This window comes from Oryzias latipes, chromosome 22 (assembly GCF_053564925.1).
Source record: "Oryzias latipes strain Hd-rR chromosome 22, Olatipes_Hd-rR_3.1".
NCBI lineage: Eukaryota > Metazoa > Chordata > Actinopteri > Beloniformes > Adrianichthyidae > Oryzias > Oryzias latipes.
In genome coordinates this window covers 24,791,759-24,817,459 of record NC_136258.1, presented here as the reverse complement: position 1 = coordinate 24,817,459, position 25,701 = coordinate 24,791,759, and the positions used below count along the sequence as shown (strand labels likewise).

The following is a 25,701-nucleotide window of genomic DNA, read 5'->3' as shown; positions in this document are numbered from 1 at the left end:
CAAATAAATCCCAAGTGACATTAAGTGCTGATTCCACGGGTCTGCCCACTTCCCAATCAACAAAAACACACCTCTAGTAATCCACAAATTGGACTTCTAAATAAGTAAATAAATTAAAAAAAACTTCTCCACATTCTTCAGCCTGTAAACATTTTTGATGTAGAGTTGGATTCTATCACATGGAGTAGATCGTTCCTGACAGATCCAGCCTCCAGTGGTCATTTTGGGAACTGCAATATTTTACAATTCGTGGTTGGAGTAGAATATTGGAGCTCATTGACAGATTTAAGAAAGAAATACAGACACCCCATTTGTTTAGTTTTCAAGTGATGGAATCATTGTATGTAAAATGTTTGTGTGCAGCTCTTCCGTCAAGGCTCTCCTAGTGTAAAGTTAAAAAAACGTATTTTACAGTGGAGCATCATCTGTTCATCATTTTAAGACATTTACTTTGTTTTGACTTTGTTTTTGGATTTGTACATTTGTATCTTGTCTCTACACATTTTTCATTTGTTGTAAAACATAAAAAGTGTTTAAAACTGTTCTATTTTTAAATGTAGTGGGCTCCCCACAACAATTACTACTTGGAATTGAGTTTTAGTTTTTTTGACGATTTATAGTGTAATACAATGGAAAATATCTGTAAATATATGTAAATCTGGAGTAAATGTGGACCAGTACAAGATTTTCATGCATTGCCACAAAAACTGTTTTAAAGTTAAGGTATCAAAGTTAAAGTAGGCACTGGATTACCAAGGGTTAAGCCGAAAAATCTGTGATGTTTAGAATTTTTGTTTAATCACAAGTGAATTTCTTTATTGATGACATAATTCAATTTACATGTAAATAAGGGACGAGCCTTATTTCAATTCAGTCTAACGGCTCTGCCAATGGAGTGTAATGGAATTAGATTAATCATTCAGACTTTTCTCGAATTTGTGTTTTTAGTGGTAAATGTTGCTTTTTTTTCTTTAGCACACACACGCACGCGCACACACACACGCACACACACGTCTCACGCAGAAGGTGAGAGCAGACAGGAACAGATGCCACGCATGCTCAGACGTCATAATTAGGTCCTCCCCTCCGTCTGTCTCTCTGTCTCACTGATCGGATGCAGGAGAAGCATCTCTGTATCCGTGGTGCTCACAGAGGGATGGACGTAAACGTCAGGTCCTCTTAATCCTCTCGTGCTCAGCACCCCGAGCGCAGTGAGGTGTGCGCAAAAGTCCGGCTGAGGCGCAGCGCGGCGCCCTTGAGGACATTCAGGACAGCCGCAGGAAGAGCAAGAGAAGGAGGCGAGAAGACCGGGAAGCGCGCAAATGGCCAGGGAGAGGTGACGGGGCGTTGGGCATGTGAATAACGGAGGCAGACAGTGAAGTTCCGTCCGGTGTTCCGCGGATCAAAGCAGGTGAGTGGACGCAGACTGGAGCCAGAACGCGCCAGACGGTGCATTTCTAATCACTCATCAAACAATCAATGCACCAGCGCCAAAAATAACATCCATGGATCAAAAGCTGTCAGGATTTTAATAAAACCCAGATACTGAATAATAAATTCATACGGTCCTGATGCGCCAGAGGCGGGAATCCAACTCGCAGAGTCGCCCGCGGCGCTGCTCCAGTCAGAAAACAGGGAGACGGTGCTTGAAGATGTGATTTTAATTGAGATTTCAAAGTGTTGTTGCCGTTCTGGCTCTACAGGAGTGCAGCACCCCGAATCATAACCTTGAGGTAAAATTAATAAGGTGCAGCCGCTCACCTATAAACAGCCTTAACCACGTTTAGGGCAGATCTGCTTCAAGAAGCTCTGACTGATGCATCATCCTTCTGGCTCCATTAGAGCTTCCATTAAATGACTGGAATATTAATATTAATAGTAGGCCTTTAGAGGACATCTGTCACATGAAATGCAAAAGAGGAAGGGCAGAAGAGATTTCTCCTTAATATTTGGTTTTATTTAGGAAAGCTCTCTAGACAAAAACCCCTCTGATGCCCTTTTAGGCCGTGCAGGTGAGTTGTCTCATGGGGGGCTCACTCACATGGTTGCATAAGGTGTAAAATCAGCTTTGGTGAGTGGAGCAGCAGCACTGCAGAGGCAGTCTGCATCATCCAGCTCACATTCTGGGAAGAGAGGAGCCAGACAGGAACATCCTGATCTCCAGTCATTTAAATGTTTTTTTTGTTTGTTTTTTATTTATCTTTTTTTTTCATGTTTCCTTGATCTCCATGTTTTTAATGCAACCTTATCTGTCAATCATAAAGCAAAATACATTCTGGGATGTCAGGGCGACCTCGAGCGTTCACAACTCGCTGTACTAAGGCCACAAATCTGAACAGCTGCTGAGAAACATCCAAAGCGTTTCCTTCACACCCATTTTCACAAAAGTCTTCATCATTTTCAAGGTTTTATCTAAAAAGAACCACACAACGTGAGCTTTAAAGCTCTTCTTTGTGCTCATGTGTGTGAATGTTCTTCCAGAGAACATATTTGATTTGATTTATTTTTGTTTCAAGCATTCCTTGTAGTCAATACAAAATTCACACAGATTTATCAAACTCATTACAGAAATGATGAAATGCACAGAAAAAAAACAGACAAAAACAAAGATACACGTCAATCACATTTGCTCAATTAAAAATTTAAAACCCCTCGCAGCTCCCCTAAAAAGCTGCACCATTGATGGGTTTAGCAACTGTCTTTGAGTCTGTGTGCTGCAGTTTTCAGCTAAGAGGCAAAGGAGCCAAGAGCAAAGACACTAAAAATGGGATTACTTTTTAGTTAAATAGATATTGTAAAACGTTTCACCCCTCAGACAGTTCTTGATTTCATTTCTGTTTCCGTCGTTTAAAGACCCAATCTGATCATCATTTGATGATTTTTTAAAGCGTTCCTAGTGGTCTTTTAAATATAATGATGCAGTTTTATGGGAAAATTTGAAAAACTAGGTCGTTTTCATCAAAAATTCATCTCTGAGTTGTGGCTTGTCGTTGTAACTTCTATGTCACAGCTATAAGCTTTTCCATCTGCATTCTTTTCGTCTGCTCCTGCCAAAATAACCATGCGAATCATCCACAACACTTTAGACATACCGGATCGGTCGAGGCCCGGGTTAACAACGACCGCCACCGATGCTGTTAACCTACAGGGTGTCGGTGGAAATTTGACTACTGTTGGTGGAAGAAAGAGGGGAGGCAGAAGGGTCCGTGACCAGAGAGAGAAGGGAAAAGGCAGGAACATAGGTTTGAGAATAGGGACTCTTAACGTTGGCACAATGACAGGGAAAGGCAGAGAGCTGGCAGACATGATGGAGAGAAGGAAGGTAGATGTACTGTGTGTGCAGGAGACAAGGTGGAAGGGCAGCAAGGCACGTAGTATTGGAGGAGGATACAAACTGTTCTATCATGGTGTTGATAGGAAGAGAAACGGGGTAGGAGTGATTCTGAAGGGGGAGTTTGTAAACAGTGTTCTAGAGGTGAAAAGAGTCTCAGACAGGATGATGAGCCTAAAGTTAGAAATTGAAGGGGTGATGGTGAATGTAGTCAGTGGGTATGCGCCACAGGTTGGCTGTGAGTTAGAAGTGAAGGAGAGATTCTGGAGTGAGTTGGATGAGGTCATACAGAGTTTTCCCAGAGGAGAGAGAGTTGTTATTGGAGCAGACTTTAATGGGCATGTTGGTGAGGGCAACAGAGGTGATGAGGAGGTGATGGGCAGGTTTGGTGTGAAGGAAAGGAATCTGGAAGGACAGATGGTGGTGGACTTTGCGAAGAGGATGGAAATGGCTGTAGTCAACACTTACTTCCAGAAGAGAGAGGAACATAGAGTGACATACAGAAGTGGAGGTAGGAGTACTCAGGTGGACTACATCCTATGTAGACGAGGTCATTTGAGAGAGGTTAATGACTGCAAAGTGGTGGTAGGAGAGAGTGTAGCCAGACAGCACCGCATGGTGGTGTGTAAGATGACTCTGGAGGTCAGGAAGAAGAAGAGAGGGAAAACAGAAAAGAAGACCAAGTGGTGGAAGCTACAGAATGAAGAAACTTGTGAGGAATTTAGGCAGAAGTTGAGGCAGGTCCTGGGTGGTCAGGATGAGCTTCCAGAGGACTGGGAAACTACAGCAGAAATTATCAGGGAAACAGGTAGGAAGGTGCTAGGTGTGTCATCTGGAAAGAGGAAAGACGGTAAAGAGACTTGGTGGTGGAATGAGGAAGTACAGGAATGCGTCCAGAGGAAGAGGTTGGCTAAAAGGAAGTGGGATGTAGAAAGGACTGAGGAAGGTAGACAGGAGTACAAGGAAGCGCAGCGTAGAGTGAAGAGAGAGGTGGCAAAGGCCAAACAGAAAGCTTACGATGAGCTATATGACAGGTTAGACACAAAGGAAGGAGAGAAGGACTTGTACAGGCTAGCCAGACAGAGAGACAGAGATGGGAAGGACGTGCAACAGATAAGGGTGATTAAGGACAGAGATGGAAAGGTGCTAACAACCCAAGAGAGTGTACAGAAAAGATGGAAGGAGTATTTTGAGGAGCTGATGAACGAGGAAAATGACAGGGAAAGAAGGGAGGAAGATGTGGTTGTTGTGGAGCAGGAAGTAGCAGAGATTGGAAAGGATGAGGTTAGGAAGGCTCTGAAAAGGATGAAGAGCGGAAAGGCCGTTGGTCCTGATGACGTACCTGTGGAGGTATGGAAGTGCCTAGGAGAGGCAGCAGTGGAATTTCTAACAAGGTTGTTCAATAGGATTTTAGAGAGTGAGAAGATGCCTGAGGAATGGAGGAGAAGCGTTCTGGTCCCGATCTTTAAGAACAAGGGTGACACGCAGAACTGCAGCAACTATAGAGGAATAAAGTTGATGAGCCACACAATGAAGCTGTGGGAAAGAGTAGTGGAAGCCAGGCTTAGGAAGAAGGTGGAGATTTGTGAGCAGCAGTATGGTTTCATGCCCCGTAAGAGCACCACTGATGCCATTTTTGCTTTGAGAATGTTGATGGAAAAGTACAGAGAAGGTCAGAAGGAGCTGCATTGTGTGTTCGTAGATTTAGAGAAGGCGTATGACAGGGTGCCGAGGGAGGAGCTGTGGTACTGTATGAGGTCGTCTGGAGTGGCAGAGAAGTATGTCAGAGTAGTTCAGGACATGTATGAGAGAAGTATGACGGTGGTGAGATGTGCTGTAGGTCAGACAGAGGAGTTCAAGGTGGAGGTGGGACTACACCAAGGATCAGCTTTGAGTCCTTTTTTGTTTGCTATGCTGATGGACAGGCTGACAGACGAGGTAAGACAGGAATCTCCCTGGACAATGATGTTTGCGGATGACATTGTAATTTGCAGTGAGAGTAGAGAGCAGGTGGAGGAACAGCTAGAGAGGTGGAGGTTTGCTCTGGAAAGAAGAGGTATGAAGGTCAGTCGTAGTAAGACAGAATACATGTGTCTGAACGAGAGGGATCAAGGTAGAAGCGTTAGGTTACAGGGGACTGAGGTGAAGAAGGTGCAGGAGTTTAAGTACTTGGGGTCAACAGTTCAGTGTGATGGGGAGTGTGGAAAAGAGGTGAAGAGGCGAGTGCAGGCAGGTTGGAGCGGTTGGAGGAAAGTGTCAGGAGTGTTGTGTGACAGAAGAGTGCCAGCAAGACTCAAAGGAAAGGTGTACAAGACAGTGGTGAGACCAGCTCTGCTCTATGGGTTAGAGACGGTAGCAGTGAGACAGAGACAAGAGGCTGAGATGGAGGTAGCGGAGATGAAGATGTTGAGGTTCTCCTTAGGAGTGACCAGGTTAGACAGGATAAGGAACGAGTACATCAGAGGGACGGCTCACGTTGCCTGTGTTAGCGACAAAGTCAGAGAAGCCAGACTGAGATGGTTTGGACATGTTCAGAGGAGGGATAGTGGATATATTGGTAGAAGGATGTTGGAGATGGAGCTGCCTGGCAGGAGGGCAAGAGGACGGCCAAAGAGGAGATACATGGATGTCTTAACAGAGGACATGAAGTTGGCTAACGTTAGGGTAGAAGATGTTCATGATAGAGTGAGGTGGAAAAGGATGATTCGCTGTGGCGACCCCTGATGGGAAAAGCCGAAAGAGAAAGAAGATTCTTTTCGTCTGCTCCTAATTCACAATGTTTTGAATTAACCCTTGTGCTATCTTAAATGACCACACCCTTACATTGACGTGTTCTCCCTACCATGACAAAGGTGGATAAAAGTGGAAAGATTTCATGTAATCCATGGACACCAGTGAGGTTCACAAATCATTGAAGAAAAAAGGTTCAGTGCACTGTCTAGTGGGTCTAGATGACCCAACTCCTAATGTTAAAGTACCTAGGATAGCACAAGGTGTACTCAAAAATACAATTTTGAGCTTAATTTTATTTATATATGTCCTCCATCATCAGAGAAATGCCATAAGAGCATGTAAAAAAACACATCATTTTTGTCAGTGTGCCTTTAATTCTATCTATCGATCGATCGATCGATCGATATATATGTAAATGTGTATTTGAACTTTTATGTAATGAAATATGAAAACTTAGACATTAACTTGTCTTGTGAACTCCTTTTAATTACCTTTTAAATTAAGTAATTTGATGATATATGCTCCAAAAACAGACCCCCCCTAAAGATAAGTAAAAAAATCATAACTAATTGGCAAATTTTCTTTAAGTAAGCAAAACAATTATACCTATGGGGTTAGAAAAATTGTCTTATCAAGAACTCTTATTTTAATAATAATTCTAAACATGTTTTCTCAAACTAATTTTACCTTGTGATTGAAAACCTGCTTGATAAGATTATCATTCTTGCAAGACAAAAAAATAAAAAAGGATGTTTATACTTTCTTAAAATTAAGTTAAAAGAAATATTGTTGTCAGTAACTGTACAAAATTAAATAACTCAAGTTTTCCTGCCAATACATTCAGAAACATGTCATCAGCCAATGCAAACTTTCAAACATTTGCAATACCTTTTTTTTTTTAAACAATCAACTGCATATTATATGGAGTTAGCATTTGTGAAATGAATATAAAAGAACCACCACATGTGCTTAAATTTGAAGCTTTAATCCAACCAACCATTTTTTTTAACCCGCCATTTCCCATTCGGGGTTACCAGTGCCTGTCCCAGCTACTGTATGGAGCGGGGCAGACCCTGGACAGGTCGCCAGTCTGTTGCAGGGTAAATTTTAAATCCAGAACTCTTCCAATCCTTTATTTCTAACAAAAAGTGATACATGTTTAGTTTGGTTTTACTAAACCTGTATGAAACAAATTAACAAAGTCTGAATGAATGTACATTTCTGGAGCAAAAAGCCTTTGCAAGAGCCCACAAGTAAAATGAGAAGTTGTTAAAAAGTAATCGGCAGAGACAAGAGCCTTCATTAGATGACACATTAGAGTGCAGAAGGTCAGTGAGTGGAAAGAAGGTGATGAAAAGTCATTAAGGAGAAGGTTAGGAGTGAAATGAGGCGAGAAGGTCACATTTATGTAACTGTCATTGCCAGCAGACACTGAGCGCGCTCAGAGGAGACTCAAACACCACCAGGCAGTTAAGATTCTGTTTCATTCCAGCAAACATCACCGAAAACTGTTTCAGCGCTGACTGGTCATAAGCGCAGTGCTTACGTAGACCGCAGGGACACAAGGGATGCTGTGAGTCACTGCTATTATTATCTCAGATATTAAAGATATATGAGATAGGCTGGATCCTGGAGAGAGGCGGGGTGATGGGGAGAAGACCTCAGGGAGTCTCAGAGAAACAGATATGCCATCTGAATCACTAATGGTGCCGTTTCTCCTGCAGGTGACTTTAAAAATGGAGTCCACACATCTCCTAACTGGCTCCAAGAAGCGCGTGAAGATCCACCCTCACACCGTCACCGCCAAATACGCCACGCAAGCCCCCTACGCCCCGCAAGCTGGAGTCCACACCCACTTCCCTCAGCCTGGGGACGAAGGCTACGACGACGCTCCCTCCTTTGAGGACTTTGGTTCATTCCTAGAGGAGACGTCAGACAAGAAGAAGCTGATGGAGAGCCGGCGGTGGCCCCTGACGCTGTTTGGCTCCAAAGAGAAGGACAAAGACACGGCCCACAAACTACAGCCTACAGGAGGAGCAGAGAGCGATGGGGGTGGCAAAGCAGCAAAGGGTCCTGGAAAAGGGGTCGGAGAACAACTGGCCAGTTTTGGGGAGGCGTCGGTGTCTGCGTCGCGACTCACCTGGGTGCTGCTGCTCTGCGCGGCACTGGCCCACGGCTGTCTGATCGTTCTGACCCGCCTTGCCTCTGAACAGTTTCACTTTGCCCCCCTGTTTCTGCTCACAGTGCGGTCGGTTGTACAACTCCTCTCCGTGGCTGCTCCCCTTCTGAAGGGGGAGAACCCCTTCGGACCAGAGGGGTACCGGCTCCGTCTGCTCTGTTATGGCATTGCCTACTCCCTCTCCCTGTGCTGCGCCTACTCTTCCTTGACCTTTGTCTCTGCTGGAAACGCAGCAACAACCTGGCGCCTGGCGACAACAGCGTTATCGGCCGTCCTTGCCTTCTTGCTCCTGGAGGAGCGGCTGGGGTTGTCCGATGTGATCACCATTGTCGCAGGGCTGTGTGGTTTGGGGCTTCTGCTGCTCCCCACCGTAGATGAGAGCAATTCTGATTCTCCGACTGACCCGGTGACTTTCTGGAAGGGTGCGTTTGGATGGTCTCTGTCAGCGCTGGCGGGTCTGTGGATGGCCCTGGCGCTGGTCGGGTACCGCTCTCTCAAGGACAGGGTGGGGGTTGGTACTGCTTTATTCACAGTAAGTTGGACCAGCTGCCTGCTTGCTCCGTCTTCCCTGGCCCTACTACAGGAGGGATGGGCGTGGCCCGCGAGCGTCCCAGCGTGGGCCATAATGGCAGGCCTCGTGTCCTGCTCCGCAGCAGCCTTCCTGGGAATGACCCACGCCCTCACCCGGCTCCACCCGGCTCTGGTGTCCGCCTCTCAGAGCGTGGAGGTGCCGGTTGCCATGCTTCTGCACCTGGCGGTGCTGCCTTTGGCTCCCACCGCGCCTGAGGTTGTGGGGAATGCCATGGTGGTGCTGAGCGTTGGATGGCTTGTGGCCACGAAGCTGTTTCTGCCTCGAGGGGGCGGCTTGCGTCAGAGAGAGGAATACGAGGAGATTTTGGACTCGCCCATCAAATAGACTCCTCCCCTCTTCTTGTGAAATAAACTTTGTCCTCGGTGAGGCTGTTTCTGTACATGAGAGACTTCTAAATGTTGATTGGAGTTTTAGCTGTTTTGTATTGTCGTTTCTGTTTTGGGAAAGTGCCAATATTGTGTCTGTGACAAGTGCAGTGACATTAAAACCTCTGTGATGAACACCGCCCGCTGTTCTGGCCAGTTTTAATCAGCGCTCCTCATCCGCGGCCATCTTTTAGGAGCCAGCTGAGCTTCAGCCACAGCTTGATACCATCTATCTGGCTGCTTTCTGCTGACGAGAAAAAAAAAAGAAAATGAAACGCGTGAGGTGCGTTGCATGGCCCACAAGTGCTACCGGCCCTCGCCGCCACCCCATTACCCCTTTTGACCCACCCTCGCTCTCCCCCTCTGCCACCCTGCTTAGAGCTGCATGTGACAAATTCATAAAGAAAAACACTTAAAAACATGTTTGCTTTTCTGTTGGTTTTGTCTTCATAGCAACTATTTTGTGTTTAGGTCGCCTGGTGATGTCAAGCAGGTCTGTGTCATTTTTAGAAGATGCATTTATGGATTTCCTTGGCAATGGAGGGTTTTGTTAACCCAGCTAACATTCTTGATTTTTATTATTATTGAAATCTTCCCGAGGTCAAAGGTCAATGAAACTTTGGCTGGTGTGGTTGTAGACCTTACTTGGTGGTGTGTGAAATTTCTGGGAAAACGAAAAAAACAAAAGTTTTCTTTTCCCATATTGTGGGAAAATCGCCAAATGTTACACTTTACCACATAATGGCCGGGGTCTTATGGCCATCCCATAATAATTTTAAAACTGCCATTGGATATTCCTGACTTCTGTGTTTTGGTTTCGTTCATGTATTCTAAATACTTTTTTGAGCCCCCTTAGAGATATTTTTGGCGGTTTTTCCAGCTGTCATGTCATAGTTTTTTTTTTTGCCGGGGTCGTTCAATAAATCTTCATTTTCAATTTTGGTAAGTTAAGAGTTTGAGGCTGGAGCCAAATTTTCCCTCAAAGGCACAGTAAGTAAGTTAAACTGTGAAAATAGTCTGGTTCTTGCAGTCCAGGACTGCTGTGGGATGTAACAAAGAAAAGGAGGACAAGTAAGACAGATAAATGAAGGGCCGAGAGGAGCCAACGTGACTGACGTACAGATAAGAAAACACTGGAATAAGGGAAGGGGGTGAGGTCAGAGATCAAAACAGATGGCTGCAGGTTGTTTTGACGCCAGGCGGGTGGTGAAAAACAAGATGGGATGTACAAGGAGCAGCCATTACACTTCATTACTGCCTATCAGGGGCATGAACATCACCACTTTTTCCAGGGTTTTCCCCTTCATCGGTTTGCCGCCTTCTTTTCTTCAACTTTCTGCAAACATAGAGGCTTTTATGAAAAGCCAATGACCTCAGCAGTCCTAGACAGTTGCTGGGAGCCATGCAAACACAGTGTGATGTCTGACCTGAACTGTTTTCTTTGACCTTTAGCAAAAAAAAAGTTTTCATTTCTTTAACCAGATGCTGACACAAACACAACTTTGTAAAATTAGCTTTACTAAATAAAAAGTTTGTTTTGATGCTTTCCCTAAGCAAAAAGTGGTCTATTTAAGTGTACTACAAGTATAGTCTATACTAAAAGTGAGGCAGTATATCTGAATTTTATTTCTTTTATCTACTAACTATACATTGTAAATTCAAAATGTTCCAGTTCAGTCTAAAGGATTCAGTTAGCATAGCTCTTACTCTACATGTACATGGTCTATAGCAGGGCTGGGCAAACACTTTGACTCATGGGTCACAAAGAGTTGGACGCTAAAACATGAAAAAATGCTTTAATTATGATTGAAATGTTTTTTATTTATTTAAAATAGAACATTTTGGAGCTTTTATGTCAAAACTGTGGCTTTTGTTCTCATTTTAGTGCCTATTGGACCAATGGGTTGATGTCACGATGATGGAATGATTGGAGATATTACTTTTTAACTTTGTCGAGCCAGAATAAGGCACATATGGCCCCCGGACCGCAGCTTGCTCATCCCTGGTTTCTAGTAGCTTTACTATACTCATAAAATAAACTTTAAGTGTACTACTTTTTGCTGAGGGTTAGTTTTTATATTTATGTTATGTTAAAAATAGTTAATCGTGAAGTGTGAGCATTTTATTTGATGATTGACCTACTTTTATTTTTAATAGAATGTTTTTTTCCCTAAATAAAAATTAAAAGTGAGACAGAAACTGTTAAAAACAAACAGAAAGTAGCCCAGACCATAATACCATCCACCTCTGGTGCTTTCAGTAAGAACAGTGGACGTTGTGGGTTTGAGGTTTGTGCAGGGCTGGGCCCCGCGGGGCTTTACAACATGGTAGGCTGTAAAAGTTGTGTCCTCCCGGATTCAGACGCTCTTAAATGGACTAACGAGTGGAAGAGACCAAACAACCAAACCGCAGCCTCTGACACACCTTCATTCACTTGGGGGTGTTAGTGAACACACAACAACACAAACACACTTATCAGGAGGAGGTAACAAACAAACCTGCTGCGGATGTCGTCAACGTTGTTATTTATATGTTTGTGATAAATAAATGAAAAGCTCCATTTTAATCTTTTATCCTTTTATTACACACAGGGTTTGTATTTTAAAAAAAGCAATGATACAAAAATATATTAAAGCTGTGTGCAAAGCTGCAGTCAATCAGTAAAAAAAAAAGATCACACTCTGTCCTTCCTCAGGGTTTCTGCTTGCTGTATTACTCTGCTCAGCTGCAGGTGAACCTTCTGCAGCTCCGTTACTATAGCAACCAAAGCCTTTTCCATCAAGGCCATGCCCGATGTGGACGTCACCTCCTGCTCCTTGTGGGCAGATAGAAAAGGCTTCACACCTGAACTGAATGCCACTCCCAAACTTCCAGGTCTCTGTGTCACTGGGTTTCCCATCATGCTCTCTGCCTCCTGAAGGTCCCGTGGTTTGGCGTTTTCCTCACATCTGCCGAGGATCATCTGCAAGGTGGCGTTCATCCTCTTCTCCCTCTTAGCCTCCTCTCTTCGGAGCTCCATCAGACCGTGATGCAGGGTGGTGCTCACTTTCGCCGCCTGCTCCCTGCAGGCTGACTCCAGACTGGGTGCACAGAGCTGGCACGCCCCCTTGGCCAGCCTGTCCGCCTGGTTGCTGAGAGAGGCCACGCCTCCACCGCAAAGCTGCACTGCTTCCAGCAGCATGTTCTGCCTCATGTGGGAGTTCTCCAGAGCAATGAAAAGCTTATCCCAGCGGGACAAGTCTGCATGGCATGGCGTGGAAGGAGGCTCCCCTGCAGACAACAACCATTGGGGGGGGGGGGGTCAATGCCTGGTTTATAGCCAAAAACATCCACCTGTATTCAACCATGCGAACAGGTCTGGTACTGCAAGGACAAATTCTTTTAAATGTCACTAAACTATAAGTGATGCTGCTGCCAGCCCTTCAATTCTCATAACCCCTCATAGAAACAAATTGTAGACAAACAAACTTAAAGCATTCAGAAAATGTCTTCAACCTGGAGGACTAGAAACATTTGAGGAGCGCCTGAAGACAAACAACATGGAAAACATTTGTATAAAATAAAAACAACAAAAAAATCCATAAGGGTGTTTAGGTTTGTGCCTTAACATTTAGCCGTGTCGTGTTTGAGATCATAATACTTTCAATAATTTGGTAAATATTTCTCTAATTAGTATTTATATATATTTATTCATTTCCCACAAAACAATTACAAAAACAAAACGTTTTATTCTTTTTTTGTGACAGTTAAAGGGGAGCAGAAAAAAGGAAACTTATTCTACTCGCTTTGCTTAATTAATGAAGCGATTTAAACACATAAAAATATCTTACAAAAAACCTTTCATATGCAGAATATTTCATATGAAGGTAAAATAAAATAAAAATGCTTAGGATAAGTAATGAAAGGGTTACCACTAAGTCTGTATATAATTTAAAGTTAGATGACTTAATGCCTGTCAAAATAAATGGGATGCCATAAACAGCATCCTTAAATGCTGCTTATATCACTTTTCTCTGCTTTTTTTTTTAGACTAAATAAAAAATGTTTTGGAAACAGAATTTAAAAAAAGCATACTTTCCTGCTGGTCCTCATAGATGTCATTGTCATAATTTTCTGCATGATTTCCTTCAAGCTCCACAGGATTCACTCTGAGAGACAAACCTGCAGCACCAAGCCAGCACGCGACAGACCAGAACCTTAGCATGATGCAGCGGTGAGACCTGTCTTCTGCAGGTAAAGACGCAATCTAGCTTCAATCTGACTGTTTACTGATCCAGCTGCTGTCAGGGAAAAGCTTTTAAAACTGAGCCAAAGTAAAGGAGAGGGGGGCGGACCATGGAAATAAGGGAAGGTTGTGTTGTGGATTTTTTAAAGGAAACGCCCCCGTTTCTTCATCAGAACAGCATTGGTTTAGTTTGTATGTAGTCTCACTGTAATCCATGACGATAAAAATGGATGAAAATTGTGTTTTTTGCAGTTTTAATGTGTTCTTGTGGCATTATTCTGATGATGGAGGACATGTATAAAGAAAATTAAGCTTAAAATTGCATTACTGAGCATCTGATGTACCCACTTGGAGACAAATAGATCCATGGACGTCTTGGTTTTTCTCGTCCCAGCTGGCATCCGGCTCCAAACTGTACGGCTGGATAGCTCCACTATTGCTCGCCATTTTTGTTGCACCGGTAATGTTGGGTTGGGGGTGTGAGAGGCTGGAAGCTGGGTGGAAAGAGTGTAAACAGAGAGAAACTATCTCCTAGAAAATGACAAAGACTATTTGGATTTTGGATAAAAGTGGCATAATCATAATCAAAGGACCACTGGGAATGCTTTGAAAATAGATAATCGGAGTGGGACTCTAAGTCCTCTATATGAAAGCAATTGATATGACTGTCAGGCTGAGGGAAATTGTTTCCCGTGCTTTGAGTACACCTGGATTAAGTTGCTAACAAACCAGTTGTTACTGTTAAAATGTCCAGTTTTCTTTCTGACATGTTTCAGGTTTTTTGGTTTAAAACGTTCAGGTTCTTACTCAGTTTTTTCCTAATCTTAGTTTAAGTTCTTCTCCATACAAAGCTTCTGCACTTGAGTCCTTTAATATTCCTGACCGTTATTTTCTGTCTGAACCAAGACAACAAAACTTGAATGTAAACCAGGAATGTTACGTGAATGCATAACTTCCTTTTAGTTCTTTGTCAAACAATAGTGTTCATTTTGATTCATATTTAATCTGATGTTTTAAGTGAAGACACAAAAATTTGGTTTTCTTCTGTGAAAATAATAGAATTGTATTTTTCTGAAGTCATGACTGTCCTGATTCTTGCACTTTCTCCAGTATCCTTTATTCTTCCTCCTTGTCCTTGAAGAGGAGGGTTATAATGTGTGTGAGGGGTGTGCGACCTAGAAGTAAACTGAGATTTATCCTCAAACTTCCTTTTCCCATCCCTTCCAAAGAAAACTGCAACTGGATTTCTGCTGAAAATCTCAACACTGTTTTAGGTTTTGGTGAAAAGCAATTGCTAAGCAATTTTTAAAATCCCCTTTCAGGCACTGATTATATTTGGTTGCCTGGCAACAGTGTGGATTAAGTATGAAGGACCATTTAAACTTGTTATTTTTTGAGGAATGTGACCTTGTTATAGTAAGAGGTCTGGCCGGGAGATGATGGCGTTCAGCTGCAGGCACAGAACACGTCAGGCTCTGAGGAAGAGCCCTCACCTTCCTCCCTGAGACGACCCATCCACATGCACGTCAGCGGGTGGATGTGAGATCATCCACGCCCGCCGAACTGGAACTCCAGCGGTGGGAGCAAAAAGTAAGCGAACATGGCAGATTTATTTCAGGAAAAAGAGAAAACCTGCAGGAAGAGTTGGTCTGCAGATGTGGAGGTGGAGACAGAAAGGTGCTCTGCTGGGGAGAAAAGGGGAAAAAAGTAAAAAAATGTGGAAATGGTTACTTATTTTTGAAAAATGTACCTCATTTCTATCCAGCAACAAATGAACACTGAACTATGCCGGTTTCTGCGCCCCTTCTTGCTCCCATCATGCTGTCGTTCCTCTGCTTTTGATTTATTCTTCATCCCATTTTCTCCTCTACAGGTTAGCTTCTGTTCCAATATCCCATAATTCACAGGAGGCACAATAATCAGCAAATGCCAGACGCCATTAACCCCCCCCCCGCGCGCCTGCACACCACACCTACAGTTAAAGCCACCGGCTAAACTCCTGGGTGGGAAGAAGGAGGAGGATGAGAGACATGGAGATCAAACGACAGAACATGGTGAAAGATGATGATGAAGATGGCTAAAGTTACATTTGATGAAGGTCTCCTCTTCTTCCTGATTGAAGGAAAAAAAGGTGTGTGGGGAAAACAGATGAAGCTTCTTCCTGACAGAACTGGGATGCCGGAGAAAGTGGGACAACGGTTGTTGTTGGGATAACGCTAAACAGCGGCAGACTGAGACGGTTTACGAGAACTCTGTGGTCTCTCAAAGCGGAGCGCCAAACCGAAGACAGCCTCGTGTTAAAGAGTGGAGTCATAAAACACGTCTACTCCTGACATTTTGGTAGCTGACGTCCTCAAATCATGAAGATGCACAGCAGAAGCTGTGACATTTGAGCAGTTTCTATGTTTCGCTCACCCCCCCTTTGATTTTAATTGCACCTTAGAAATGCAGAGGCCTTTAGTGTGTGTGTTTGTGTGTGTGTGTGTGTGAGGTGGGGGGGTTCAACACCACTGTCACCACACAGCTGGAAGTGTCCCTGTAAGCCCCAAGACACCAATTTAAATGACCTAATTTAACACATGCATGTGTGTTGATTTTGGGTTGTGTCTTGGAGGCATCGGGCACATGAGGGAGAGGAGGGCTCCCTCGCATTGAAATAGGTGTTGGGGGGCCCCTAAAGGTGACTGGAGCCAGATCAATTCTGGTTGAGCTGCTCTCTCCGTTTGGGGGCCCTCAGGTGTGGGGGCTGCTGTGTCTGCCAGGGCTGGTGTCTATGAGATTTTTGTATTTTTGTAAAGACATAGTGAGAGTCTTAAAATGTGTGGGTTTAAATCATTGACTGTATATCAGAACAGGACTGAGTGACTTCTACCCCCTTGTGTTCCAAACAGGAAGTACCCACAAAATTCCTTGTCCTTGGTAATTCTATTTAAAATTACATTCTGTAATGTAAGTTATTCGAGTTGTAAACTGGCCAATCAGATGCCTTAATTAAAGCAGGTGGAGCCTGTTGGGCTCCACGTCAAACGTTTGAAACACCTGATGGACAAATTAGGGGTGGGGTGTGAACTACCAACAAGCTTACTCTTGATTGGCTAGAGTGGTTGCCATAGAAACGTGGACTCAGACCGACTCGGAACAATCGCGGCTTACTGACGACGTTTGGCTCCAACATGGTGACGTCTCCAAACATGGAGACTGAACTGACTTCGGCCAGAAGTGAGTTATTTTCTATGGGTGATGTCACGCTCACTTAGTCTGCTTATCATGTGCAGTCAATGGTTCAACTCCATGTTGAGGTCATAAAAGACTCTAGAAGCTTGACACTTTGCATCATGGGAAGAACTAGGCCTGTGCTAGCAGCTTCCTGTTCCATCGGGAGGATGTCCCATTATGAAAAAAACAAAAGCAAAATGCCAGACCTGCCCATCACCTGCTCGGAAACACAGCTTTCCGCTTCTTTTTCGTATGACGCAGCAGTATCACAGAGACTAATGAGGGAACTGTGACCCTCTGGTTAAAATTGGAAACATCAAAACAGATTTGAGATGTGCCAGGCGCTGAATCAGAGGAGCGGAAGAACGCAAGCAACTGTGGACAGATTGAGAGAAGAGAATCTATTCCTGTTTAGTGAGTCACATGAAGCCTCCTCTCTTAAAATGCAAAGCACGTCTAGCAGAATGATGTAAATGTTTATAGTGGTATGGAGCCAAAAGGCCTCCTGAGAAATCTCAGATCGATGCCACGCGAGCCAATGACGGACCGTGTTCGGGTGGCAGCTGAGGAGATGAAATTGGAGGAAAAAGAAGGAGAAACCTCAGAATTAGTCTGTGTTGTTGGGGCAAGTGATGCAAACCATTGACTGTATACGAGACCTGGACTGAGTGCTCTTCACGCCACTCACAGAAATGTTCTTGAGCATATTGGTGGAGCCGGTAATTAAAATAATTGTACATTTTGTGGTACAAGCACCAAATTTAGTATGAATGTACCTTCAGATTCCCTCTTTCAGAAAAGCACGTTGGTGACAAGATAATCCAAGATTTCAAATATATAGAATATACATGTAGAAGGTAGCCCTCAGGTTTAAAGACTACATTTGGTGCATGAACAGCCCATATTGTTGAGACTGGGGAAAATAGACTCAGCAACAATTGAAAGGATGACCGCCACCTTTACAAATTATCAACCCAGCCGGCTCCGCTTTACAGGGGGACAAACAATTCTTTAGTCAGCCATCAAATGTGGAAGTTCACCCACTTAAAAAGATGAAGGAGGCCTGTTATTTTCATCCTAGGTATACCTCAACTATGAGAGACAAAATTAGAAAAGATAATCCAGAAAATCCAATTATGTGATTTTATTTTAATATTAAACATCTAAAACAGTAAAAAGAAGCAAGTATTAAAAGAAAGAGATGTTACCAAATAACCAGGAAAACCTGTAAACTTAAAATTGGGACACATAGTTGATGTAGGTTCAACCTAAAAGTTTGATAATTGTTACGAAAGGAGAGAAAACAGGAAAAAATGATCACTAAAAATTGTAATCTTGAGCCAGATTATATGTGTAAAATACATATTATAAATATTTCCTTCAAAAATTTGATAAAAATGAAAAAGGTGTAAAAAGTAGTGAATGAAAGACATTTCCAAATAATCAAGAAATATTAAGCTTTTAGGAATGAACTGCATTGTAAAACCTAATGAGTCCACAGAATTTAAATATTATTTTGTAACAGATTACACAATAATATTTAAGTTGTTATAAAAATGTCTAAGTTTACATTTATTAAAATTTACATTGTCCTAGATTTGAATTATTTCATTTTAGAAGGTTTCACCCAAAAATGTAATAAAAATGAAAAGGATGTAAAAAGTAGTGAATAAAAGACATTAACAGACTTTGTCGTGCATAAATTCGGTTTTCTGGCCTCGAAAAAATTGAATGCACTTCACTGGTAGTGTGCAAAATATCCTGCGCTATTTTTTACAAACAATATTTATCTTAATCATAAATCTTTGTCTTGGTCACCATATTCTTCATTTCAAATCATTATGGGATGGCGACACGACCAACGGTTTGTCTGCCATTTTGTGCGATTGAAACGCGGATTTACATCGACATCATTTACATCGGAAATGGTCGCTTGAACGAGCATGGCTGAGGACAGCGTGGCTTCTGCCACATCTGCAGATCCAGATCAGCATCTTTTACAGAAAAAAAAAAGAGAAAACACTCAAATTGTAATTTGCATGTTTTTTTTATTTCTCCTCTCAAGCTTTGACTGGAAGTTTCAAACTTGAACCTTGATGCAAGTTTACAGAATCTTTAGACACTTTAAAAACTCTATATTTATGAAGCTTTCTAATTGGTACATAAGACTGACCGGAAAAATCACATGGAAATGGAAAAATGGAGGCTTTTAAAGGGAAAAAATGTAAAAACACAATACCGTAAAGAGGGGAACATTGCTTTTGCTTGTGAAAAACAGCAGGGAACAGCAGAAAGCATAAAAAGCCCAATTCAACCTGGGTGTTGACATCTACAGCCATTGGTTGGCATCAGTGACAGACTATCACATTCACATATACAGTATATATATTTTAATAACTCTGGCAGTTTAAAGATTCACACAAATACTGACACAAATGTTTGGCACAAAGTGTTTTCTAAAACCTGAGATGTAGTGAAGGGAAATGAGTCGGGAGTCGTTCCACTTGTTGCTACCAGGAAAGACTCAATTCCTTTTTAGACATGAATAATTCATGATGATGCCATGTTTGGAGAATAAACGTATTTACAGCTGCGGGGGGTTCTCTCCCCTGTGGGATTCATTTGGCATAATGCATGTTGGTCCTCCTAATGTTCTACGATCATCAGACATCGGCTGAAGGGTGACGGGCGTTGATGCTGCGTCCTGTCTGCGTGATCCCAGCAGTGCATCCTCTGCTGCGGTTGTTTCGCTAACAGGACGAGTGTTTGTTGGCACCGCCTCACCGACGGTCCTGACAGAGGCTGCATCTGTGGCTGCGGCGGGGAGTCTGCTGGCCGAATAATCCCGGCTTGTGCGGCTGTGAGTTGAGACGTTGTTGTTGGTGGGATCCAGAGCAGTTAAAGAAGAATCCTTCTCAGTTTTGGTCGGGGAGTTTAGAGACCACGAGTCCTGATCGAAGTCTGGAAGCTGGTGGACAACTGCAGGCGCGGATGTGATGTCATCCAAGTCAACAGTCTTTGCATTGACACAGGTGGAGCGTGCAGACTGCCAGTTGTTGGAGCAGAAGACAGCTGGGATGCTGAAAGAGAAAAATGAAGCAAAACGACTTAAGAAATATTTTAGAAAAAAGCTGAATTTTATATGCATGACATGGTTTGTGAAACTGCTTCTGCAAAAGTTGCATTACAGGTACAAAGCAGAGCTCAATAGTTTTTTACCAATGCATGTAGGGGTTGCTATGGCAACCCTAAAGAGAGCAGTTTGATGTTAATTCAATGTACAAACGCGATCAAAGCTCGTGCGGCGGGATTTGAGCTTCAGGCGTGGCGGGGGGGGTCTGGCAGCAGGGCGCTTTAGGCGTCACGATATTTCCAAAGTTCAAATATCTGAAACTTTATGTAAGGGTTAATGGCCGACGAAGTGTGCATTATCTGAAATGAACGCACGACGTGGAAGCCTGAACCGCCCGACGCCAAGCAAAGTGCGTTAATGCTGATAATGCACACTTCAAAGGCCATAAACCCGCTTCTACCATGGTCACTTACAAAAGAACGAAATATTCTACCAGTTTTTAGTACTTTATTCTTGTCATTTTTTCGGTTGGTATCGCTTTCTCACAAAAAGCGGACTATTTACTGCTTGTATGCAGCGGCAAAGGAAAGTGATACATATGCTGAACATCATGATGTGTTGAATAAAGCATCAGTTTAGAGAGAAAGTTCACCTCCTACCGCTGGTTTTAGTCCAGATGATGAAGCTAAAATTTGTTTTAGAAGCCAGCGCAGTGATACAGAACATTTAAGCCATGTGACCGGAACGTGATCACTTTTTAATGCACACCCAGCAGCCAATCAGAATAGAGTATTCACTGGACCATGGTATCAGATATTTTTATTATTTGTATCGAAGCGATAATAAAAAGATCCTCCATGTTGGTTTCTTCCTTTTTCCCCCCTCCTCTGACTAATGCGAGGAAGCGAGTCATCAAACTGGGTCACAGCGAGACAAAGTACTGCTGCAGTCGATGGTGAAGCTCACCTATACAGTCATTGCTTCCAGGTAGCGACCAGGTAGAAGACTTTTAACCTCCACCCACACGTGTCTGGAGCGTCGACACTTTTGAATGCTCCAGTGCCCAGCATTGAATCTGACCCCCAAATCCCGTTCGGTTTGAACGCAGCATAAACTTCCTCCCTCCGTTTACATTCTAGACCAAGACGGACATTTCTGGGAAGCTGGTAGAAAACGTCCTGCTGTGTTCATCTCTTCTGCATTCATTTGAGTTATTTGTTTGAAAATGAGATCAAAGACTGACCTTGCGAGGTGTTTCTGAAGCTCTTCAGCATGTTGTTGGCACTCAGCAAAGTAAGAGGCCTGAGCGTCCACGAAATCTGTTAAACTGCGCATGTGACTGATCTGAGGCGGATGAAAAAGAAAGAAAGCGGAAACGTAAACAGGCATGAAGAAGTGGAACACGGGCTTCCACGTTTCCATGCGTGTGTACTCACGTGAGTGCTGCCGAGTCCTTCCAGAAGCCGTCGAGTAATCTCTGCCTGTCGATCGAAAAGACTCTGGCAGATTCTCAGCTCCATCTCTGCCTGCGAACGCGTTCAGACCTTATTAGCTCATGGCTTTCTCTTTCCACAGATTACCTCCCAGCAAAAGGCTCCACTCTGTTTGAAAAGCCCCAAATGGAAACCACAGAAAGGCTTTTGGAGCTTTTGTTGGTGAAAATAAAAGCCTTCCATCGGGCGCCATGATTGCTCACATTGTGTACTGAGTGGCGTTTGGATGAATAATGACAAACGAAGTGCAGGACACAAGCGCTATGATGCATTTAAAAGCCACTCTATTAACTAATACAGTATGTGCAGCCATGCTGTATGAATGACGCCGTAGGGAAACAGCAAAATGCAAAATCCACTTTTTGAGCTTTTAAGTGTATTATAATGTTCATTCCCCCCAAATAAACTACCCTAAACCGGTATTTTGATCTGTTAGCTATGAGCACCAGCCCTTCTCAATCCATAATAATTAGTAGGTCCTCGCATTGTGACATCACAAAATGAAGAACAGCCCCTTCCAGGAAGAGTCTGCACTGCCAGCACCGCCCCCTCCAGGATAACCCACTTTCTCTGTGGAGCTAGTGGTGATGCTTTTATTTGCACAATATGCACATCCATCTCTGCAAAAGTTCAGATGTTGTTTTTTTCCGTAAGTGACGCACAGACATGCTGCCGAGGTCGACCCTAGGTTGATGTCTTGAAATGGGCGGCACCCCCATGGAGAGAAAGGGGGTTCCTCAGCGATCGAGTCGTTTTTCCTCCGAGTAGGAAAATGACTTATATTTCATAAGAGATGGTTCTTTAGTGTGCCAAAGGTAATATATAAGATCATACATACGGATAGAAGCAGGACATTGTAGGCCCTTTAAAAATAAAGCAGTGATGTTTCTGAAGTGTCCACCCACACATCTGCATGATGCAAACTCTAAAATCTGATGCTACACTACCATTTCTTGCATTTTTTGTGCTTTAACACTGGAACACTTCCTAAATAAACAGTAAACTCTGCGCTATACAAACTGAATCTAACGAAAGTTAAAAACAAGACCATTTTTAAAAGAAAAACATGTCTTATTTTCTGTCTTGCAAGAAAAATAATATTTTTTTTAAGCATAATGTTAGTTTTAAAAAATATGTATTAGCGACTGGAATTTATTTCCTTCAAAAACAATTCTTGGTTAGACCGTATTTCTTACCCCATTGGCAGATTTTTTCACTTTTTATTTTTATGAATTTTTACTTATTTTGTCAACCATATATATATATATTTTACCTGACAGATTTCCTGAGCCCACATCTGTAGAGCACAAGAAGAGGAAGCGTTAAAGCAGCAGCTTCATTTGTGTCTGAAAGTTTTTCTGCTGTTTTACAGAAACACCAACCTTCAGCCATTTAATCCGCAGGAAGCTGAACATATAAGACACTTGAGACAGGTAGTCGTCTTTGAGCGGGTTTGAATTCAGGTTCTGTTTAAAAAAAACAAACAGGCGAGATGAGGATAACAGCTGAAATGTATGTTTTTAGAGATTAAACATTGATATTCCAGCGATTTTAAAGGTTGAAAACTCACTCTGGCCTCTGTGTCAGCCTGATGGGCTTTCATTAGTCTGCTCTTTGCTATGTCCAAGTCCAAGCGCTTGTTCACCAACATCTTGCGCTCATTCTGCCAACATTCGGACACATAACCAGCAGTTGTTTTCCTACACTTTTACATTTTTATTCACTTATTCATGACATTGTTTTTAATAGTTGTTATTATGTAAAGCAGGGCTTTGTTTGAATTGTGTTGATGCATTTTCTAAATACAGGTGATGACGATGGTCTGCCGCATCGCTGGCTGCAGAGTGGATGTGGGCCCTTCACCTGTATGGCTCTGTACTCCCCCTCGGTGAAACAGCGCAGTGGCGTGAGGAAATGAATGTTGACGCTTTGCACAAACTTCCTCTCCGTTTCTCCAAGCTGCTTCTGGGTCCCTCCACACCTCATCAGCGCCGTTCCTGATCCGCAACATGAACCCATGATGACCACGCTTGCCGTTAACCTTCTACATACGTAGATTCATCAGGAGAATTCACACTCACCATAGGGTGTGGTGGATCCGACCTCCAGACCGGCCTGGACCATTTCCTCCCCCAGCAGTTCGTGCGCCCGCGGTCGGGGTGGGGCGCTCCACTCCAGGTGTTCGTAGAGGCGGTCCTCCAAACGCGCTCCTGTTGACGGACAGACACTCAAAAAACTGTTTTTAGAATTTACCATCAATGAAGAGGATTTGAAACAGTGCTGACACACGATCCTTAAACTCCAGAACTTTATTCCAATACAAACACACTAGAAAGGAAACAGAAAGATGCATAGACTCATTCATCTGGAAACTGAAAGGTCCACTCGTTTGGTATACAGAAGACCTGAACAACCGTTTTAGCTGAACTACTTGAACTCCAACCAACATAATTACCCAAACTACAGCTAAGAGAGACTGAAGGATCTTCCTATGGTGAACTGAACTGAAGAGATAAGAGATCTCCAAGGTTCAGCTAACCGCCATTTAACATTTTATTTTTACATCAACCACTCGGATCAACATTTGATCTATTTTCAAAGCGTTCCCAGAGCTGTATTAATTATGATTAGGCCATTTTGAGTCAAAATCAAAAAACCTGTGTTGTTCCCCTCCCGTCAGCTGTCTCTTTACACTCCCTCCCACTAGCTCACAGCCCTCTCACAAAACCCATCCCAACATTGCTGGTGCATGGATCTATTCGTCTGGAAGTGGATTTTCTACATCACAAATCATTTATACGACGGCACTTTTTCATCTGCTCCAGGTTCACAATGATTTGAATAAATAAATATGTAGGAATACAACTTTAGGCTTAATTTTCCTTATATATGTCGTCCATCATCAGAAAAAATACCACAAGAGCATGTTAAAAAAACATTTGGGTCTTTAAGGATAGGAAGCAGACTAAAAACACAAAGACATCTGGAACTAGTAAAGGTATATAATGTAAAGGTTTTCTTCTGCTTTAGGATATGATCAAAAACTCCATGTAGTCATCACAATGTGGTTTATCTACATCAGTTTAAAAAAAATTATAACATAAAGGCAATATTTTTTTTTAAATATACAGGAATTTAAATCAGTCTTTCTGCATAATTTAAGTCTATAAAGTTAATAATAAAAACAATCTCAAATATTATCATTTGTAAACCTTATTGTTAGGAGAATTGCATTGTAATAAATGGGTTCCTCCTAGATTGCTTCCAGTGATGATTTGTGGACTTATTTCCATTTTTAAAGAAGTATTTTGGTCTTAAAACAGCAGCAGTCTGACTAGTAACAGAAATTCACCGGGATTAGGCTGCAGCAAAACCTCCGTCTGGGTGATGATCTGCTCCGTCCAGACTTTGGTTGCGTCCGCGAGGGCCAGCAGCTCCTCCAGCCCGGGATCCAACGCAGTCTTATCGGTTTGGCCAAGACTTTCCTCTGTCAACTGGAAAGATCCGTCAATATTTAATTAATGAGCTTATAACAAGAACAGCAATAAATACAAATATATAAAACTAATAAAAAAAATATAATAATAAAGTAAAAGTCGACTTTAATTTACCTGAACAGTTCGGTTGATGAACTGACCGGCATCCACAGCCAGGCGCGTGAGATCCATGATGTCGCTCTGAAGGTCACGCGCGCACTATATCCGTGTCAACTTACAAAGCGGCACGAAACAAACGGTCCCACTGGACCGGGTCAGTTCTCCTCAACCAAGCGAACGACCACGACATATACCCGTGACCTGCAATCCGAGCAGCCCTTTGCCTCGTCATAATGAATGCATGTCATCCTTCCATGATGATGATCACGCGCCCACGTCGACTTTAAAGGTTATTTTCTGGACATCCGCAGACTTATTTTAATAAAAAGTTTAGTGAAGGGTTGGAAATAAATTAAATGTTCAAATTTACAATAAAAAAAAAATCCGTCAAAACGTATATTTTCTAGCGAAATCAAATAAAATCCACTGACAAAAAAAGCGTCAACTTCCTGTTGAGATCAACTTCAAAATAAAAGCACAACACTGCATTTCTACAATGAGCGACCAGTCCATTCATATATTTATGAGAAAGAGACAGACGACTTCTTGATTGAAAACATCCCAATGAGGCCCATCAAATACTTTATCTTAAAAGTCAAAAACTTGGATAAAAAACTCCTATACCAAAGACAATTGCCAAACCAGCCACACATTAATAAAGAGGAGTAAAGCAATAATAAAAAACACAGCAGCGTTCTGTGTGTCTGAACCCATATCTCTACAAAAATGACTTACATTAAGAAAAATGAAGACATTCTAAAAAGTTCTACAGCTTCCAATAACCATACAAGTTGACTGCTTCCATGTCTGTGTGCAAAAGAAAAACAGGATTAAAGCTGCTGGTCAGGTGGCAGCTTGAAACGCTGCGCATCTAATGAGGGTTAAGAGATTAAAAGAC

At 42.8% G+C, this 25,701-nt stretch overlaps 3 protein-coding genes and 1 long non-coding RNA gene across 5 annotated transcripts; 2 read left to right on the top strand and 2 right to left on the bottom strand.

Moving 5' to 3' along the window:
- Positions 1 to 1,067: 1,067 nt before the first annotated feature.
- slc35g2a (solute carrier family 35 member G2a) lies at positions 1,068 to 9,405 on the top strand. The gene is made up of 2 exons (XM_004082169.5): positions 1,068 to 1,411; positions 7,789 to 9,405. The coding sequence occupies exon 2, from the start codon at positions 7,801 to 7,803 to the stop codon at positions 9,157 to 9,159; it is 1,359 nt and encodes a 452-aa protein (XP_004082217.1). The 5' UTR covers positions 1,068 to 1,411; positions 7,789 to 7,800; the 3' UTR covers positions 9,160 to 9,405.
- A 695-nt stretch (positions 9,406 to 10,100) lies between these two features.
- On the bottom strand, positions 10,101 to 13,476 carry LOC110017510 (uncharacterized). Its single transcript, XM_020713650.3, has 2 exons — positions 13,275 to 13,476; positions 10,101 to 12,470 (listed from the first exon to the last, which is right to left on the bottom strand). The coding sequence occupies exons 1-2, from the start codon at positions 13,402 to 13,404 to the stop codon at positions 11,875 to 11,877; spliced, it is 726 nt and encodes a 241-aa protein (XP_020569309.1). The 5' UTR covers positions 13,405 to 13,476; the 3' UTR covers positions 10,101 to 11,874.
- Positions 13,477 to 15,435: 1,959 nt separating this feature from the next.
- On the top strand, positions 15,436 to 23,066 carry LOC144989057 (uncharacterized). Its single transcript, XR_013653198.1, has 2 exons — positions 15,436 to 15,556; positions 23,016 to 23,066. It is a non-coding gene; the product is annotated as an uncharacterized LOC144989057 (long non-coding RNA).
- On the bottom strand, positions 18,670 to 25,619 carry LOC101156861 (endophilin-B1). 2 transcript variants are annotated; one of them, XR_002872617.2, is made up of 11 exons: positions 24,819 to 25,619; positions 24,560 to 24,701; positions 23,289 to 23,417; positions 23,071 to 23,204; positions 22,778 to 22,870; positions 22,590 to 22,673; positions 22,481 to 22,504; positions 21,151 to 21,240; positions 20,958 to 21,058; positions 20,681 to 20,849; positions 18,670 to 19,721 (listed from the first exon to the last, which is right to left on the bottom strand). XR_002872617.2 is itself a non-coding variant. In XM_011490179.4 (10 exons), the coding sequence occupies exons 1-10, from the start codon at positions 24,873 to 24,875 to the stop codon at positions 19,226 to 19,228; spliced, it is 1,350 nt and encodes a 449-aa protein (XP_011488481.1). In that variant the 5' UTR covers positions 24,876 to 25,618; the 3' UTR covers positions 18,670 to 19,225. The 2 variants fall into 2 exon arrangements, 1 of the variants encoding a protein (XP_011488481.1); XM_011490179.4 differs by lacking the exon at positions 20,681 to 20,849 and having other exon boundaries at positions 24,819 to 25,618.
- Between the last annotated feature and the right edge of the window lie 82 nt (positions 25,620 to 25,701).